Genomic DNA, 16,238 nt, shown 5'->3' on the forward strand with positions numbered 1-16,238 from the left:
CACAAGATCCGTACATCGTTAGATATGAGATTAAGAGTCCACGTTTAACATGTCAGGTTGGAAAAAAAAGCTGCTTAAAACAGAACCGGAAGTCCGGAACGACTGAATCCCACGCCTCCCACGCATGCACGTTAGTTTTTTTTAGCTGCACGTACGTTAGCTGTTTTTTTTAGCCACGTAACGCCTTCCACGTACATCAGCTTCTTTTTTTAGCTGCACGGACGTTAGCTTTTTGTAAAGCAAACATGCGACATTAGTCTTTTATATGGGTTTCAGTACCAGACCCCGCGTCCCACGAATCAGTAAATCGGATTATTCTTTCTGCAACTGACTAACAAGCAATGTTCCCATGAAAAAACAAGCAATGTTTTTCTCTAGAATTTCAATTGATCGAAATAACAACAACTAAAATTAAATTAAAAAAACTTTAAAGCCAACTTCTCTAACTGCGCAATTCACATCTTGATATTTCTTTAAATATCATGTAACGAAACATTAGAAGACCAAACATGCATATGCTAGACTGTCCTTTTAGGTTTTACTAAGAAGCATGAGCCGCCCGTCTTAGCGGGTGAGAAATTGAGATCATCGAACGCACGGTGGCCAGATAAACCCCTCACAAGAAACGTTGTCAGGCCATTGAATCGTTGCCGAGCCGATGGGGAAGAGGACAAGACGTACAAAATCACGAGCAGTGGGACCCACAATCTTCATGTCGTATACGATGATATCCACGCCAGGACGGGGATGGAGTCGGAAGACCTTCGATATTTGCATCGCCGCTTCCATATCCACAATCTTCATGTCGTATACAATGATAGCCACGCTGGAACAAGGATGGAGTCGGAAAACCTTTACCGTGCATCGTAGCTTCCATCGTAGGCCGCCGTCAAGGACACACAAATTCTTACAAAAAGGTACTACTAATACAACGGTTAGACATTGATCCATGGATTCCCACACCTCTGGGCGCCCAATAGGCTATCAGAGACGATGGAAACCGATGAAGATTGAAACCTGGTCAAGATTTTATGAGGATGACATATTTGATTTGATTGATGTGCTAGAAATAAACATCACGGGATGGCAATTTGATTTCATTGATGGGCTAGAAATAAACATCACTTACGGCCATTACAAATTAATAAACATGTGCAAGGTAGTTGCCGGACATGATTTGTAATTGGACCTATGTGCTTACGTGAATCACGTCTGACATGATTTCCATGATGATTTTTCTTTTTGAAAAAAAAATTTACACAATCAATAAAAATTTGTGTTTTAAAGATGCATGTTTTTTTTCATGGACCATGATTTATGCCAGGGAAACATTATGTTTGATTGATAAAAGAAAACATTCTGATTGATCATAAAGCGTATTTTCTTGACACTAACAGAAACAAAATTCACGGTAGCGAAACAACTTTTCTGTCTAATAGATAAAGGCTCAAATTCATTCGACCTGTGTTCTGGCAACCATTTTTCTATTTGCGAAAGGAAAATGTCATATATTAAAGCAATCAACTGTTACAGTACTATATTCAATTGGATAAAAATAAAATTACACAACTCCATGAGGAAAATGACTCCGCACTTCCAAACCACGTCGAAGGTATGACAATGTTTTTGACGTAGCAGCCAGAAAGTAACCGGTCTGAGCCAGAAGACGCCTTCGATATTGATCTGAGAAGCAGACCGTTCTTAGATTCGGCCAATCAAATTAGTTGAGACCTAAACTTACTGGTTCCGAGGCGAAGCCGAAGTTGGCCGAACCTCGCCGATCAGAGAAAATGCACACATACAAGAATAGTATGTACAAAACACGAAGACACAGAAACAAATCCACTATTTTAGAAGAGTCGCCGCCAACGAGATCGTCACTGATGAGGTGGATCATTAGTCGAGGAAACATAATTCTTAAACCGCATGGCATCGCGATATCCACCATAGCGTCGCAGCCGAGGAACCAAAACTAACTCTAAGAAACCTAACTATACCACCCCTCAACGCAGGTCACAGTCCCACCCCTCCTACCGTAGTGGCAAACGGGGGAGGAGGGGACCTTCGCAACGTCTGCGGGAAGCAGTGGAGCGGAAATGCTTTTTTGGAACATAAACAACTAGGTTTTGGGAGATAGATACATTTTTATTTTGACGAGTTATGAAAACATTAGTCAAGACGTCATGTCAATGACATATGGTGAAGAGTCACCGAAATGCATGGAGGATATGGCTATTGTGACTTCACAAATTGATAAGCGTTTTTAAAATAAAATAGAAATATGTATATGCGCCAAAAACCAAAAAAAATTATGAATTATGAAGGCGTTTCCCGCGCGTTACCTTGCTAGTTTCTTAAATTTTAATCAATTTTATAAAAAAAGTTATGAACATTTACGACTACAAAATAATTTATTAGATCCATCATGATATATATGGTGTGTTTGGCTTTGCCAAAAGATAACATGCCAATTTTTTTGTCATTGACCAAACTTTGGCATTTGTTTGGATGGTTGCCAACTATTTGTCAAGACAATGCTTTTTAGCCAACTCTTGTACTCCTCCCGGCCGGAATTACTTGTCTCATATTTAGTACTCCCTCTGATCCTAAATTTTTGACTCAAATTTGCCCAAATATGGATGTATCAATTCTTAAAAATCATCCAGATACATGTAATATTTCGACAACAATTTAGAATCAGAGGGAGTACAAAGTTGTACTAAATCAACGACAAGTAATTCCGGCCGGAGGGAGTAGTACATTTTATTTATCAAAGTTGGCCAGCTCATAGGTTAGTAAATCATAACCAATTATTTGACTAACCAAATTTTTGGTATGGCAAGTTTGGGGTTAAACCAAACATACCCATATTTTCATAGTATACATATTTGGTATTCTAGATGTTGACATTTTTTTTATAAATTTGATCAAACTTTAAAATTTTGACTTAAGACAAAGATAGGACTTCTTACATTAGGAACGGAGGGAGTAGCATTTAATCAGCTTATGTTAAAAGAGTTAATCAGTTGTGTTTCTTTAAGGACATTCTTTCTTCGATTTTACGTAGGAACATGTGCAAGTTTTTTCTTTCACAACAATGAATTACTCTGCTTGTTTTATTGATTCATGAAAGAAAATACAGTAGATCGACACAATAGAAATAAACACAAACAATGAAGTTACTCGGCAAGACTAAAGCCATATCATAGACCTGGAAATCAACGCCTTTATATCCGCTTTACGCGTCTCTACGTCCTTTCGCGTACTCGGTGATGAAATCGAAAAACACCATATTTATACAAATTAAGCTAATCTCGTAGAGTTTAAAAAGCCGCATGAGCTGCCCACTTCAAGCAGTGGAATGAGCTCATCATGGACATGACTCGTGAAAAAAGTTGTCTAACCAATGCCTCATCAATGAATCGAGGAGAAAAAGAACAAAAACATCAAAGATGAGCCACAAGAATCAATGACTCCACGGTATAGATCGCGGCACCTACACCAAGACGAAGACGGGTCCAAGACAATAAAACTCTAGACAACGCATCTCTAGGGTCCATAACACACAAACCTAATAAGAAGAAACAACAAAATTAGATACTAGGTGTTGATCAAGCTGCGCGCAACAGTGTAAGTAGGCCATGAACCGAAGAAAGAGCATGGCCCGTGAGCAAGATCAGGCCTTTAGATCAGATGGGCCATGAACGAGAGAGGCGAGTGGAACTTTTTTTTTTTGAGCGAACAGGCGAGTGGAACTAATTCGGTTATTTAAGCTTGGTACGATTAATTTGGCCCATCATCTCCTGCCGCCTCCAGTAAGACCAAAAGGTCTTCGGTCTTCCCTTTAAAAAGGCAAGAGAAAAAAGGTCAGGTGTGGTAAATAAAAGTACAGAGAAAATTTGTTCAAATGAACCAATTGTGAATTCTGAGGAGATATTTTTTGTGTGAGATTGGCATTAGACTCAATACTTATATGATATATGATCTCCGTTTCCTTTCACTTGTTTCAGTGGATACCTATAAATGCTTATTTCAACGGGTGAGCAGTAGCTTCATTTCATATAATGCCTTGAATCGTTGTGGAAACCGAAAAGAACTCTCGAATGCATATGCTCGCTGTCCTGACCGCATAAATATCAGTATTTTCTTCCCTTGTCCTCTCAAGGTCTCGTTTATGTGGTTTAATCAGTCGCCCCTTCTGATACTTCCTTCCTCGTATTAAGTGACTCAAATTTATCTAAAACGGACGTATTTATAGCGAGGAGGAGCCGAAGGTGGGCGACGGGGGTCGCCACACGGGGGCAGTTTCTGTTTTACATGATTTTGACCAATTGTTAATTTGTTACTATTACATTTTAAACAGAAGGAGAGCAACTCAAGTAAGAGATCTCCTCAAGTAACTATCGAGCTGAGGAGTGCGGCAACGGTTCATCTTTCCCCGGATGAAACGAAAAGGGTGCACGCACGTCACGTGCATCGGTGGAACTAGGGGAAGGATGTATATGTTGCTACGCGTGAGACTTTTACAGAGCCTTTTTCTCATCCGAAGCGAAGCAAGCGTCTGTTTCCTGTGCTATCGTGTACAGTGCCTCTCTGAACATATCGGTTTTTCCAGGAAAAGGTCATTCCACTCCAAAATCGATCAATCACGGGAACTCTTCCTTGCGGGTTACACTGACCCTAATTTTGCTTACAGAAAGATCGAGCAAAAGTGTGCGTCCGGTTTACGGTCGTATCTGGACTGTAAAACTGAAGTAAAAATCCTATCTTTTCGTTGTTTTCTGGAACGGGGAGAGTACGTAAGTAAAAAAGTTCGATAATGAATCAGAGATCATCCCCTCGAAAAGCATGCAGGTTAGGCCGACCGGCAGGCAGCAGGAACTCGAAGCAGATAGCTAGGCGTAATTACGGCAATCAACTTTGGCGGTGGCGGTATATGCTGATATGTATGGCAAAGCTCACTCAGCGGTTCTTGCCTGCAGTGCCGGGGCAAGCGCATGCATGCATCTGCCTATAGCTTCTCAGTTGAGTCAGTTCTCACCGGCACGGCCCCACGAAAAGCCGGCCCCGGAGGGCCGGTGCATGGTGGTGGGTGCTCTCACGCACGCCCACGTGCCCGCACGTGCCGGGAGTCGTGAGCCGCACTGTTCACCTCACTCGCCGGCGACCGAGCGGTGGAGGCAAGAGCTAGCAGCTGCATGCATGCACGGGGGCCAAGCACGTTACCCCCCAACAAAAGCCCACGGCAGCGCTCCCCCCCGGCCGGCCACGGCGCATGCATGTGATGTGAGTCGTCGACACACCCCACTACGCTTGCCCGGTTTGCACGCGCCCTCTCGCGCTTACTTAATTCCCCGACGAATCTGTGCACTTATCTACTCTTAAATTTGATCCCCTCGATCGATCTTGCCCGGGCCTTTTGCCGATACTAACCAAACTACTGATCAGCACCACTCTGGCTGGTCAGTAGTATATTTGGAGGTGCCGTGGCATTGACCATGTATGTAGGCACGCACGGAGCAGCCAGCCAGCACACGTACGTCCGTGCATATCGAAGATGCGCAAAGCCCAGCTTTGATCCGTGCAATCTTGTTCTCCGTAGACTATGCATCGAGCAGACAGATACAATACATTGTGCGTCCAATGCTGGTAGCTATATATGGCTTCCTAGCAAAATCACCATGCATGCTGGTAAAACCAAGGCACGATATATAGTTTGTGCTACCGAGGCCAGCAGAGAGTGCGTACAAACTCCAACACCGGGAGCATAATTCAACCGTAAAATTTTGTCACGCTTGTCAAACCGGATTGACGCGGGTAGTAGTACTCCAGTAGCGTAAAGTACAGCACCCGATGGCAATGGCATAGTGGAATATCGTTTGTTCCATTTGGATCGCCAACGCCTGCCTCCCTGCCTGCATGTCTGGGATCACGAGGAACGCCCGGGCCAACGCAAATATTGTACTCCGCGCTCCGTCAGAATTCAGACCTCCTTTCGCTCGTACCAGTACTACGAGTATTCTACTGCGTCATTCCTCTTCTCTCTCTCCTCTATCTCGGGTTTCTCTATTGCCATCGCCACCCTCCCCATGTGAGCGCCTCCGCGCGTCGCCGGGCGCCCTGCATGCCGCCCCGATCGAGCACGACGCCCATTTTTATACAACTCCTCCACTTGTCCCCGCCTGATACGTTCCGGGCGCCAACATGCGCTCGCATTTCCGCTGCTACGGAGATCGGATTACCGCTCCCACTACTTCGCCACCTGCATTCAATGTCTCAGAGCCAGCCAGCCGGGTAAAATCCACGCGGTAAACTTCACGTTTCTCTGAGAGCCGGTGGTGAGCTTGTTAGTAGTACGCTAAAAGACAAACGTCCAGTTCTTTTTATGGAGTGCTGATAATAATACGCCAGCGTGGCTTGCGTACGGCAGCCTGCATGCTTTGTCTGGCCTGTTCTGTCCTGCGGCTGCGCTTTCTGACTCCTGACAGTCGTCAGTTTTAGTTACGTACGTACGCCAAGGTAAAACGAAGCTTCACTTGGCCAGTTTGGTTGGCAAGGGCAATGCAGGTTTGCAGGGCATGTAAATTTGCTTATCCGGAAATCCACGGCAGGTGGTACCCGCGCGAGGTGCAGCTAGCGCAATGATGAACCCAAGTTGGTACTGCTAGTACTTGTACCCAACAATATGTGCCACCACCAACACCAACAGCAAAAAGGCCGGACCAAAGTTTTACAGCGTGGAAGGGCGATCTGATTGGATCCCACAATTTTAGAGGGTAGAATCATATGTTAGTTTTTCACGCGAGATTCTAACGATCACGTGCGAGTTCCGACGAACCGTGGGTGGGCAATGGCAGTCTCGTGCCCTCTTGCGCTACGGCTTAAATTTGCTTGTTTGGTTGCGCACACAACATCTGTGACATGGACGACGCACGCACTGGCACGCCTGATGCAACAGCGTGCCATGGCTGACGCTAGCTGAAGAGAATCGTCCTTAATTAGTACTGGAGTATTACTACCATGGTAGATGCATGTGCTTGAGATCGCATCAACGGAATTGTCTCAAAACGACGAGGCGAAAAGAAAATCAGCTCGTTTTCATATTTTACTAGGTTCTCGAGAAGACCTGAACGGAGTATTACAAGATGCTAGAAAAGAAAGAAAAACATCCGGTCCCTAGAATTAGTCTCTAAGGGGTAATTAGGAGTGAACTAAAATTAAGCTGAACATGATAAAAAAAACAAAATCGACACGAAAATTTCGAGCTGAGCAAAAGCACACATGCTAAGCAAACCAAAGAGAAAAACTGAGAAAAGGAGTAGTCCTAAAGAGAAAATAGAGTCTGTAGTTCTTCCGATTTTTCGGAATTCTCGGGCATTTCAGCTGCTGCAGCTTTACTTTATTCCTTGGCTAACTGATCAGTTCTAGCACAGTACCACATTCACCTACATGAACTGCCGGTAATCCGTCGCCGAGCGGTGGTGGAGCAAGAAGTCGTCGCCGGCGGCGACGATGGGCGGGGCCGACGGCCCGTCGAACAGCAGCGGGCTCTGCATGTGCATCAGGCTCCCGGTGACGACGTGCTGCGGGGGCTGCTGCTGCTGCTGCTGGCCGCCGTGATGATGGTGGTGCATGTCCCTCTGCCGGCGCAGCTCCAGCACCTTGCGGTGGGAGTTGGAGTGCTTGGAGGTGACGAACGTGGGGCTCGCGGCGGGCCGGTACTCGGGGACCAGCCGGCCCGACTTGAACCGCACCCCGCACGCGTTGCACAGCGTCTTGGGGCCCATGGGCCCCGTCCTCCACTGCGGGGTCTTGTCAGTCTCGCAGTGCAGGCACCGCCTCCCTTCGCTCGCCGCCGCCGACACGCCCGTGGGCGTGCCAGGCGCGCTCGTCGGCGCCAGCGCCTGCGGCGCGTCCTTCTTCTTGGCCGGCTTCGACGACGGCTTCTTCACGTGGAACGCCTGGGCGGCGCCCGAGACGCCGGACTCCGCGGGCGAGATGGCCATGGAAGCTGGGGACGGCGGGGAGGCCGGCGCCGGCGGGAGCACGAGCAGGCGGGACGACCAGTTGCCTGCCGCGGCGCGGGAGCGCTTGCTACGTGCCTTGGCGGGGACGGGGACGGGGGCCTCCGGCAGGAACATGGTGGGCTGCTGGGCCGCCGCCGCCGCCTGGGCCGCGGGGGCAGGCGGCCGTGCGCCCGCCGAGGAGAAGCCGCCGGAAGGGATGCCGGAGATGAGCTGCAGCTTCTGGAGGTCCTCGCTGGCGAAGGCCTCCTCGCCCTCGCCCATGTAGTTCGACAGCCATTCCAGGTCCGCCAGTTGGTCGTACTGCGCCATAATTCACAGCAAGTTTAGCAGTTGCTCATGCATGTGCTTGATTAATCGGAGGCTTTTATGAGCTAAAACAAACTTTGGAAAATTAACAGAATTCTTGTGTGTGCATGCACGGGAGTGTCCAGTCCAGACTCCAGACTCAAGCGTTGAATTTGAAAGCTGCTATTTTTGGTATTATTAGTACACTATTTATGCGGGGCAGCTGTTTCCAATTTGTTACTCCGCGACAAAAAAACTGAAGTCGAGTTTCTCTGCACGATAATTTTGGAGTGGTTTAATGGCAATATTGTGGAATCTTGTAACATCGCTCTCCTAAAGGAAAATCGTATATGCAATTATGCATTTCCATTTCTCTCGTGCAGTACGGAAAGAAATTCGGTCACTTGAGCAAACTGAAAACAGAAGAATTCAGACGAATTTACGGAGGAAGATAGTGACGAAACAATGTTTGACGCGTCTAAACTCTAAAAGGTGCTTAGTTGACACGCACGGGGAGAAGAAGAATGAAAGAATTTTCAATTACCGGCTCGCACAGGCCGCCGGAGAAGTCGCCGTCGGCAAGGCCGGAGAAGGAGTTGGTGCAGCTTTCGAGGGCCGTGACGGTGGAGGAGTCACCCGACGCGTTCCCGAAGCCGCCGCCGCCCTCCTCCTTGGCGGGGGGCAGCTGCTGGGTGTCGACGGCCAGGAACGCCTCGCCCCCGTCCCCTTCCTCGTCGTCGTCGTCGCAGGCCGGCAGCGCGAGGAGGTCGTCCACGACGAAGTGGTCCCCAGCGCAGGCGACGACGGCCTTCTTGTCGCGGCCGTAGTAGCCGTCGTACTCGGGCGGCGCCGTCGCCTCCATCTCGGACTCTCTCTCTCGGTAGCTCTAAGCCGCGCCGCACACCGCGAGAGCGGTCTCGGCACTAGACAATTCTATCTGCGGCTCTGCGTTACTCGGCGCTTTTTGTTTGTTCGTTCGTTCGTTCGTTCGTTTTCTGCGTGTGCGCGAGGGGGGCGGCACGGCAGCAGCGGAGATAACGCAAAGCGGGGAGAGAGAGAGAAGGGAGAGTCAGAGAGAGTAGGGTTTAATTGGCGTGCAGCTGGAGCGCGGAGAGACGGAAGAGGAGGTCAGCTGAAGGGAACGATTCTTAAGGAGTAAATAAAGCGAGACAGCCACACTGAGCGGCTGAGCCACCACCGTCCCGGCCGCTCTCCACCCCAGTAGTACTACAAGACACCACTACTACTTAGCAGTAAAACTTCAAATTCGAAAGTTACTCCAAATCTAGCCCCTGTAATCCAAACCTATTTACGGTATATGCTCGTGGCGGTCAAGTTAGTATGTACGCATATTCTTTGCTGGCTACCCGCGCCTCCTGAGAACTGAGAAGCACCAGCTGGAGGAGAGTTTCACGTCGGGGGTAGAAAAATGAAGTCTTAATCCCAAACTGATTGCGGTTCGTTCGACTACGCCGTTTCCGTCGAGCCAGCTGATGGGAAGCTTCCGTTTTGTACTGTACATGGCTGAGACGTACGCCCCAAACTGCCCCCAGCCAGGATAGCAGTGGCTGTTTTATCTGCGAATGAGAAACGGCGAGCAGAGAAAGTAGTAGAGGGTTAACAAACACTGCTTAGGGCCTTAAGGGCGGCTGAACGGATTCAGATGAGATGTTGTTCTAGGAGGATACAAATCATGTACAGTACATATACACTTTTTAATGTATGCAATGCAGCTGATAATTTGAGAGATTACCATGAGAATTTTGCGGAATTCTATTCGAACAATAACTTGATTGTTGATTGAACGTTGCAGTAAAATTCTCAATGCATTGTGTTGCATTGGTTTTTTTTGGGGGGCATTGCGTTGAATTGGTTGCTATAGTCGCGTTTGGTTTTAACAGTTTTTCTTTGCACTTCGCCAATCTGGCTACACCCTCGACTCCATAGTAACTAGCACGGTGGCCGTGCAGACTTTTATAATTAAATGATATTTTTATGTTTTGTTTCCTAGCTAATAGATTCATTATATATTGCAATTTAGATGTATTGTATTTGAAATTCTTTTATTTATGAAATATTAGTTCTTTTATATTTTTATCTATCAAAATATATAGTTCTTCGTTTGTTTTTGTTGCTATGAATCTTCTGAACGATAAGACTAAATGATCTGAATACTTAGATGGGCTTAAGTTCATGACATACTATAGATTAGGTAGTCATTACATATTTTATTAATAACTTGTGAAATACAAAAGTATTGAGCTTCTATTGGCAACGTATGTGATTTTGTTGCGTCTATTTTAGATATCCGAAAAGTTTAATTTTAGACATTTATTATATACGTTAAAAAAATTATCCTTAATTTTTTTGTACGGATGATGCACTAATTAAGCATTAATTTTATCCAACCCAATTTGTATCTATTAGGGCCATCATCCATTGGCCTCTATGACTTTTCCGATTACCTTTTACGTTTGACACGAAATCTCTCTTATTTTGTCATGTTGTTTCTGGTGATGTTTGTTGCTTCTGGCGTCGGGTAGTGAGAGATATTTGGGTGTCCTCCAGCTTACGGTCGTGGTCGTGGATTTCGGTACATCTATGGTAGTTTGGCTTCCGACTGACATTTTCTTGCGGGCATGCTGTCACTGGAAAGCGGATGTTGAAGCATGCATGGATTCGCGTGGCAGTGCATATGCGGATTTATGTAAGGCGAATGTGCTTGCTAGACATGTTTTTTCATCCGCTACACATAGTATCTACACCGCATAGTTTCTAATAGCTAATCCAATATCTAATTAAACTAGCAGAAATTATATGGTGTAGATTGTTTCAAAGTTCTTAATCGGTGTACATTTCGGACTCAACACGTACACGCATCGTACTCAGTGGCTCCTACTACAATACTAATTGATTGATTTTGGACCAACACGTATGGCATCCCAATAAGATTTTAGATTATGTTCAAGCATGATTTATCCTCAGCCGTATGATTACTTTGAAACAATCTACGCCATAGAATTTCTGCTACTTTAATTAGATATTAGATTATCGCATAAGAGGTTGGAGATATGTTTCTGACTCATTTATTGGTGTATGTTGTTTTTATCTATACAACTCCAAAAGATCTCAGTCATCCAATTGGCCAAATCCAACATCTTAGTTAGATTGTTTCAATGGTTGTGTGCTGAACAGGTCATAGAAACCTAACTAATCACAATTAATCATATTCTTTTCACGCCGTGACTAGTTTGGAAAGCTTACAGTCAATTATAAAAATCCTTGGGTGATTACAAATCGATCCCGCTATAGTTGTTTAGACATTGCTGCACGTCATTTTGGTTCCGTCTGCAACTCTACGATCATATAGAATCAATAAAACCAATTTAGAGTTCTAGATGGAACCAAAATGAGTTGATACCATCAAATGTATATGTAACAGAAGATAATTTGGAATCCTAAATTAATGGAACCAACAAATGACGCATTTTGGTTCCGTCTACAACTCTAAATTACAAAGGCTCCTAAGTTGGGAAACTCTTATGTTAATTTATCGGCTTTGGTATGTTTAAGTAAAGTTACGAAGATATAAAGTCCCAATTTCTTTCGATGGAATGATGCAAATCGGCCAGGTGTGATATGCTTAGATACAAATGCGAAGATCTACAGGGTTGTGCTCTATTTGAGCGTAGTTCCGATGACGTGTCAATTTTGATTTGTTTTGGATATAGTTGTGAACATCTATTGGTAATAAACTGATTAGGGGATTCACCCATGGATGCAAGCGGATCCCGCGAATGGTCCATTTCTTGTTCTCAGTCAAACTAGAAGTGGAGCATTCGCAGGATCTCATTTGCTCCCTGGATTTACCGACTGTGCCTTAATTACAATCACAGATACATAGATGTACTTGTTGCGATCCCGCTGATAGGTTCATGAGACTAATAACTTTACATTCTATGAGAATTTCTGCTCTCTCTAATTTGTGCGTGCTTTTAAATAGATTCGCAGCAATAAGTAGTCAACGTGAAAAAGAACTGGTCGCACCACTCTACAGTCTGGAAGAGAAGCCAACAGCTTTTTGATTGTACGCGAACATCAAGGCGCTACATTTGCTTTCCCCAAAATATTATGATGGCAGCTCAGCTTTCCAACTATTTTGCTTGGGTTGAAAGGAAAGGAGAAGCTATCCATCCATTGCTACGTACGAGAGTCCACAACGGCAAAAGTGTGTGGGATACTGGGATGTATGGGGGACAGAGCTGAAATCCTTGCTTCTCTTTTCCCTTCCTTTTCATGTAACCTTTTAACGTTCTCTCACATGTTCGTCCCATTTCTTTTCGTTAGGGAATTTTGATAGAGCGAAATGGAACGAGATACGTATTTGAGTTTTTTGGTTCCAGTTTGTGGTGTCTATAAAGATGGCCCAAACTTTGTAGCGAAAAATAAAATGGCCCAAACTAATTTAGGTGCCATCCACGATCCCGGCCTCTCGGCCCAATTATGATTAAGTCCACTCGTCACGTGACAGTAGGCGTACGGCCGCTGGCCTGGTGGGACAGTGTCGTAACATCGTGCGGCTCGTGGGCTGGGACAGTCAATTCTACTCCATCGTCTCAAAATAAGTGAGACCTGCATGGATGCAGGACGGAGTGAGTACGTGGCAAGATGCAGGACGTCTTTCGGCTCCGAAAGCCAGCCAGACGCTCGTCGCCTTCGCCGTCGCTTCACCCGCACGTGGCCGACGTGCATGGACGAGTTACAGTCTTGCGAATTCGTTGATCCTACTTCGTCGTCTTATATTCCTTTCGTCTCATATTAAGTGAATCAAATTTATCCAAATATGAATGTATCTATAAAAAACGTCTAGCTACATGCAATAAAAAATTATTTAATATAATATGAATATAACGTTGGACGGAACGAGTACAAGCGAAAAAAGACCGAGCCCTAGAGTTCACTCGCTTCGCATATTTGCATTGCATTGCATGTGCGTTGATCCCTCGCCCCTCGGATAGTCGGATTGGGTATATGTACCAGCTGGCCGTCTGAATGTACTACGTGTGAAAGACAAACCGATACATAATCCTCGAGATGATCGACAAGTTCAAATTGTGCTGTGTTTTCCCATCACAACGTATACCCAACCTGAGCCCACCGTACACTGTTGTAGCTAGCGTGCCTGCCCTAAACGAGAAAAGAGACCCTACTAGGTAGAGTAGCTTGCATACGTGTGCGATCCATAAATATTTAAAAAATTCAAATGTTTTGCGATGCCTCCACGAATGCGCACGTATTGGTGCTACTGAACATGGAGTTTGTCGCGCGCCTTTGGTGACACGCCATGCGTACTATTCGTATTTGCGTGCTAGGGGGTGCTCACGCCCATGTTCTGGCCACTGCCGATGGAATTCATCAATCAGGTTCTGCTTGAATCAAACAGTTTCGTGTGTAGCTCTCGCCGAGTACTTGGTACCATTGGCACTGGAAGTCAAACAACAAACAAAGCCAGAGGCCAATATGGAGACCAGGCGTTGTGGTTCCACAGTAAAGTCTCCATTATAAGTTATAACCCTTAGATGCCTCTGAGGTTAGCGCTCTTCCAGAAGTCGATTTTTGACTAAGTCTGTATTTTCATATTATACTTTTTTTTATAGAAAAACCGTAAAAGAGACCATTAGATACGGCACAGGTAATGATCAAAGAAGATAATGTCGCAAACCATGTTCTTACCGATGTCACATTGCTAGAAAAGCGAAAGGAGGATACCACAATTGTCTACATTGGAGAGATACCACTTCAGATTTCGTGCTCCAAGTTTCCATCTCTTTCCACACCATTCCGGAAGGGTCCAGCATGAGTGGAAGGCAATAATAACTAGTATTTGAAGTCAGCTTGCAGGCGCAACAAAGGAGCATGATTTGAAGGCCTAAGTCAATAGATATGAGAGTTCCAATGCAAGGTGTCCAGGAATTAATTGCTGCGCGAGGCTCCACAAGTTTTCTCCTTTCCAAGGCAGAGCCACACGTTTTTTAACCTTATTTTGGGTTGCTTTCACACCTAACTAGGAGGGATGTTCCTAGTATAAGTATTCCCCACCCTTCTACTTGACAGGGGTTCAGATTTCAGAGTTGTAGACACCCATGTGTGGTTGTGTATGTGCTGAGAGGACTCGTGTTTGTTGAGCGTTAGCTTTCGTGTGTGGATTGAAGGGCATGTCCTTTGATCTAGATAGGATCCTGGTGATTCTTCCTTGTGATTCTCCATAGGTTCACAAGTATTATAGTTTGGGTTGCGTCGTTGTAAACCGAACTAGTTATCCACCATCGAATATTGAGTGTTGTGTTGGCTATTCTTGAGTTGTTCTTGCTGTTTATTTGGTATCGTGAAAGATCGCCATAACCGTGTCCGCATCAAGTGGTATCAGAGCTCTTTGTTGATCACGATACTAGCTGTTTTCTGCTGCTGCAATGGGCTCGAGGAGATCAAGCAGCGTTCATGGAGTCCTTCGAGATGGACTCCTCTGTAACATCCCAAATTTCCAAAACCTTTCGTAATGCATTGCATTCCATGAGCATCATGTTACCTTTGCATTTCACCACATTTAAAACCATGAACTTAAACTTTGAAAAATTCAATAACAAAGTTTCCTTCCCTTTTGAATCTTACCTGTTACATTTCTTTTGCCAATTTGATTTTGACCCATGAGGGTGATGTTAATAAAGATGGTTTAGTGCATGATTATGCTACCCCATATTTTGGTATTTGTTTTTGGATTTGAAACACTACAAATTTTATTAGTTTTAAAGCCCTAAAGTCAATTTCATAGGCAAAAGTATTTTTATATATTTTATTTTGAGGGAATTTTTGTCCCAAAAGTTGAATCATATGAAGATATGATTTTACAAATTTTGTTGCTTTTTATTTGACTCAATTTGGAGCTTTGAATCAAAAGTTTAGTTTAAAACCAGAAAATGAAAAAGGGAAAAAGAAAAGAAAAGAAAAGGAACCGGACCGGCCCTTACTGGGCCGGCCCACTTACCGAACCGCACGCGCAGCCCAACTCCGCGCGTGCCCGAGCCGTAGCCGCTGCCGCTGCCAGGCGGGCCCCACCTGTCAGCTTCGCCTTCTTCCTTCAACTGCCGACCGAATTCCACACGCAGGCGACGTCCGCCACGCCCACGACTCCACCCCGCGTCCTCCTCGCCCACGACCCCCATCCCCGCAACTAACCGCGTTAGTATAAAGCCCCTCAGCCCCGCAGTCTTTCCCCTCTCTCGCTCGACCGTTTCCACGCCGCCAGGCTGCCCAAATTGCTCGCCGGAAAAGCTTTGGACACCGCCGTGTTTCTTGGTCGCCGTCGACTAACCGGTGAATTCTAGCCGCTGCTAATTGGTGCTTCCTTCTCCTCTTTTCATTGCGCACGTCGTGACGCGCTCGCTTTTTTTTTCTTGTGCACTGTAGCGCCCGACCCGACCCGACCGAAGCTCCACGCCGCCGCCGCCAGGAACCCGAGCTCCACCGCTCGTCTCCGGCCACCCCGAGGAGGAACCTGACCGCCAGGAGAACCGCCACGACACGCCACTTCTTCCCCGCCATTTCCCGAGCTCCAAGGATTGCGGACAAGGTGGGGGAGGTGCGGCTTGACGTGGCGAACCTCATGGCGGTGGAGTTCTTCCTCGCGGGCGACGGAGGCGACGCCTAGGTGGTCGGGACGGTGGCGGCCGGCAGCGTGCTTCGGGCATGACGGCGAACTCGAGCTTTGGTGCTTCGAAAATAAAAAGTAACTGCGTCAAAAGCTTCGCAAAGAGGAGGGGAGAAGGAAAAAGGGGGTGGTGGCGACTGCGGACCTTTTGGTCACCGACGATGAGCTCCACACGACGGCAACCGTGGCTAGGCGGCACGGTGAAATTAGAGCAGTTCGGT

The 16,238-nt window shown here is 46.0% G+C and overlaps 1 protein-coding gene across 1 annotated transcript; it reads right to left on the reverse strand.

Moving 5' to 3' along the window:
* Positions 1 to 7,078: 7,078 nt before the first annotated feature.
* On the reverse strand, positions 7,079 to 9,471 carry LOC100846806 (GATA transcription factor 12). Its single transcript, XM_003567060.4, has 2 exons — positions 8,857 to 9,471; positions 7,079 to 8,327 (listed from the first exon to the last, which is right to left on the reverse strand). The coding sequence occupies exons 1-2, from the start codon at positions 9,172 to 9,174 to the stop codon at positions 7,446 to 7,448; spliced, it is 1,200 nt and encodes a 399-aa protein (XP_003567108.1). The 5' UTR covers positions 9,175 to 9,471; the 3' UTR covers positions 7,079 to 7,445.
* Positions 9,472 to 16,238: the final 6,767 nt, after the last annotated feature.

The sequence above is a fragment of the Brachypodium distachyon genome, chromosome 2 (genome assembly GCF_000005505.3).
Source record: "Brachypodium distachyon strain Bd21 chromosome 2, Brachypodium_distachyon_v3.0, whole genome shotgun sequence".
In the NCBI taxonomy this organism is placed as follows: Eukaryota; Viridiplantae; Streptophyta; class Magnoliopsida; order Poales; family Poaceae; genus Brachypodium; species Brachypodium distachyon.

Coding starts and splice junctions, on each gene's coding strand:
- LOC100846806 (XM_003567060.4), bottom strand. CDS start 9,174: ATGGAGGCGACGGCGCCGCCCGAGTACGACGGCTACTACGGCCGCGAC. Junction 8,328..8,856: donor CCGGCGGCCTGTGCGAGCCG/GTAATTGAAAAT, acceptor ATTATGGCGCAG/TACGACCAACTGGCGGACCT.